Source organism: Scylla paramamosain, chromosome 47, assembly GCF_035594125.1.
Source record: "Scylla paramamosain isolate STU-SP2022 chromosome 47, ASM3559412v1, whole genome shotgun sequence".
NCBI classification, from domain to species: Eukaryota; Metazoa; Arthropoda; class Malacostraca; order Decapoda; family Portunidae; genus Scylla; species Scylla paramamosain.
This window is the reverse complement of record NC_087197.1, coordinates 2,732,958-2,735,000: the sequence shown is the minus strand read 5'-3', so window position 1 is coordinate 2,735,000 and position 2,043 is coordinate 2,732,958. Positions and strand designations below refer to the sequence as shown.

Below are 2,043 nucleotides of genomic sequence, written 5' to 3'. Positions count from 1 at the left end.
CTACTACTACAAGAATGCCAACAACAACTACTAATACTTCTATTATTACTACCACTTCTCTTCCTCACCTTTCTGTCTATCTATCTGTCTATTTATTTTCTCCCTAATTCTCCTTCTCCTACTCTTTATCAATTTGCCATCTACTTACCTATCCATTTATTTATTTGTCTATGTATTCTATCTATCTATCTATTTATCTTTATTCTCTTCTTACTCTCTATCTACTCATCATCCCACTTCTTCATCCACCCATCCAATCATCCTTTCTACTTTCTCTCACCTCTATTCCATCCACCTCCCAAATGCAAGAGTTAACCAGTATTCTCAATCATTCATCTTTTCTCTGGCAAACTCCTGAACTCCCTGTATCTCCCCTTCTTCTTTTTCTTTTCATTGTTTTTCTTCTCTCTCCGTTTGTTGCCCCTGACTAAGAGCACCAAATCTGTTTATCTTCTTAATATCTTTCTACTTATCAACCTGTTCTCTCCCTCGCAGGCGTGGCAGAAGTAAGCGGAGAAGATTACCTCCCGTACTCTACCCTGCTGTACGGAAATGGCCCTGGTTATCGTACTCACATCCCCGGACACAGGCCTGATCCCTCCCGCCAGGATATGGGTGCGTGAGGGGCGCGGGGGCAGAGTGGGTTGGCTGGGATTAGGTTAAGGAAGGGAAAGAGAAGATAATTAGTTTGGTTGGTTTTAGGAGGGAAGGAAGGAAGAAAGGAAGGAGGGAAGGAGGGTTAAGGAAGGAAGGAGGAAAGGGGGAAGGAAGGAAGGAAGGAGGGAAGGAGGGGTATGGAAGGAAGGAGGAAAGGAAGGGTATGAGGAGAAAAGGAAAGATAAGGAAAGGAGGAAAAAAGGGGTAAGGAAGGAGGAAAGGAAGAAAGGAAAGGAGGAAGCGTTTCGGAAAGGACTTTCTCTCCTTTCTTCCTACTTTCCTCCTCCTGTTTCTCTTTATCATCATTTCCTCTATCTCCCTTCCTTCCCATATATTTTGACGTTTATCCTCTCTCCCCTCTCTCTCTGTCATCTTTTCTTCCACCTCCTCCTCTTCCTTCTCATCTCTCACTACTATCCCTCTATTTAATTTCTCAGTATTCCCCTCTCCCTCTCTCTCTCTCTCTCTCTCTAGGCGGCGTAAACTACAGACAAGACGCTGCGGTCCCTCTGCGCTCCGCCGCCCATTCAGGAGACGATGTGGGTTTGTGGGCGACAGGTCCTCACGCCCACCTCTTCACGGGTGTGTATGAGCAGAACTACATCGCCCACGCCCTTGCCTACGCCGCCTGTGTGGGACATGGGCGTACCTTCTGCGGGGGTGGCGTCAGGAGAAACAGAGGAGTGGAAACGTGTAGGGGGCAACGGAGGTGGCACAGGCAACGGTGCTAAAATGTCGAGATTATCCTATTTCATATTATTTCTTCTCTTTCTTGCTTCTTCTTGTATTTATTTTATTAAAAAAATTGTATAAATAAAATTAACCACTTCTGTTTGTGTATGTTTTTTTCTTTTTTTTTATGATGAGTCGAGGCAGAAATAACGGACAGAAACTTAAGAACAAAGAATATTAAAAATGAATAAATAAATGAGACAAGAAAAGATACATAAACATACATAAAAGCAAAAACAAAATTAATAAATCGTGCAAAACAATAAGGCTACCGAAGATGACTACATTCTAAAATTATTGAACAGAAACTCGAACGCAGCTCAGTGAGATTCAAGATGGCGACGTGAATGGGTTCGGCGCGGCGGGAACGAATGTAAACAAACCAATTTTATCTTTAATATTTACAAACCAGGAAGCTCTAGTGTATTCCAAGTGACCATAAGTGTTTTTTAAGTAATAAGTGACGCTGGGAGGAGGAGAGAGGAGCGGGAAGACGTGAATTTGAACACATGACGGGAGGAAAGGTAAGGGAGAGAATTGTTTGTTGTATAAAATAAATAAGATGCAGGAGAGAAATATTGAGTTTGTTTGTTTTGGTGTATGAATTAATAAATGAAATGGTAGTTATCAAGAAGAGTAACGGGGATCTTTCCT

At 42.4% G+C, this 2,043-nt stretch overlaps 1 protein-coding gene across 2 annotated transcripts in view; it reads left to right on the top strand.

Moving 5' to 3' along the window:
• LOC135094972 (alkaline phosphatase-like) overlaps positions 1 to 1,489 on the top strand; it is a 23,600-nt gene extending 22,111 nt beyond the window's left edge. For both annotated transcript variants that reach the window (XM_063995518.1, XM_063995519.1), the window contains 2 exons: positions 496 to 615; positions 1,132 to 1,489. In XM_063995518.1, coding sequence (XP_063851588.1) covers positions 496 to 615; positions 1,132 to 1,388 — 377 coding nt within the window. In that variant the 3' untranslated portion in view covers positions 1,389 to 1,489. The remainder of the gene's footprint in view (positions 1 to 495; positions 616 to 1,131) is intronic.
• The last annotated feature ends 554 nt before the right edge of the window (positions 1,490 to 2,043 follow it).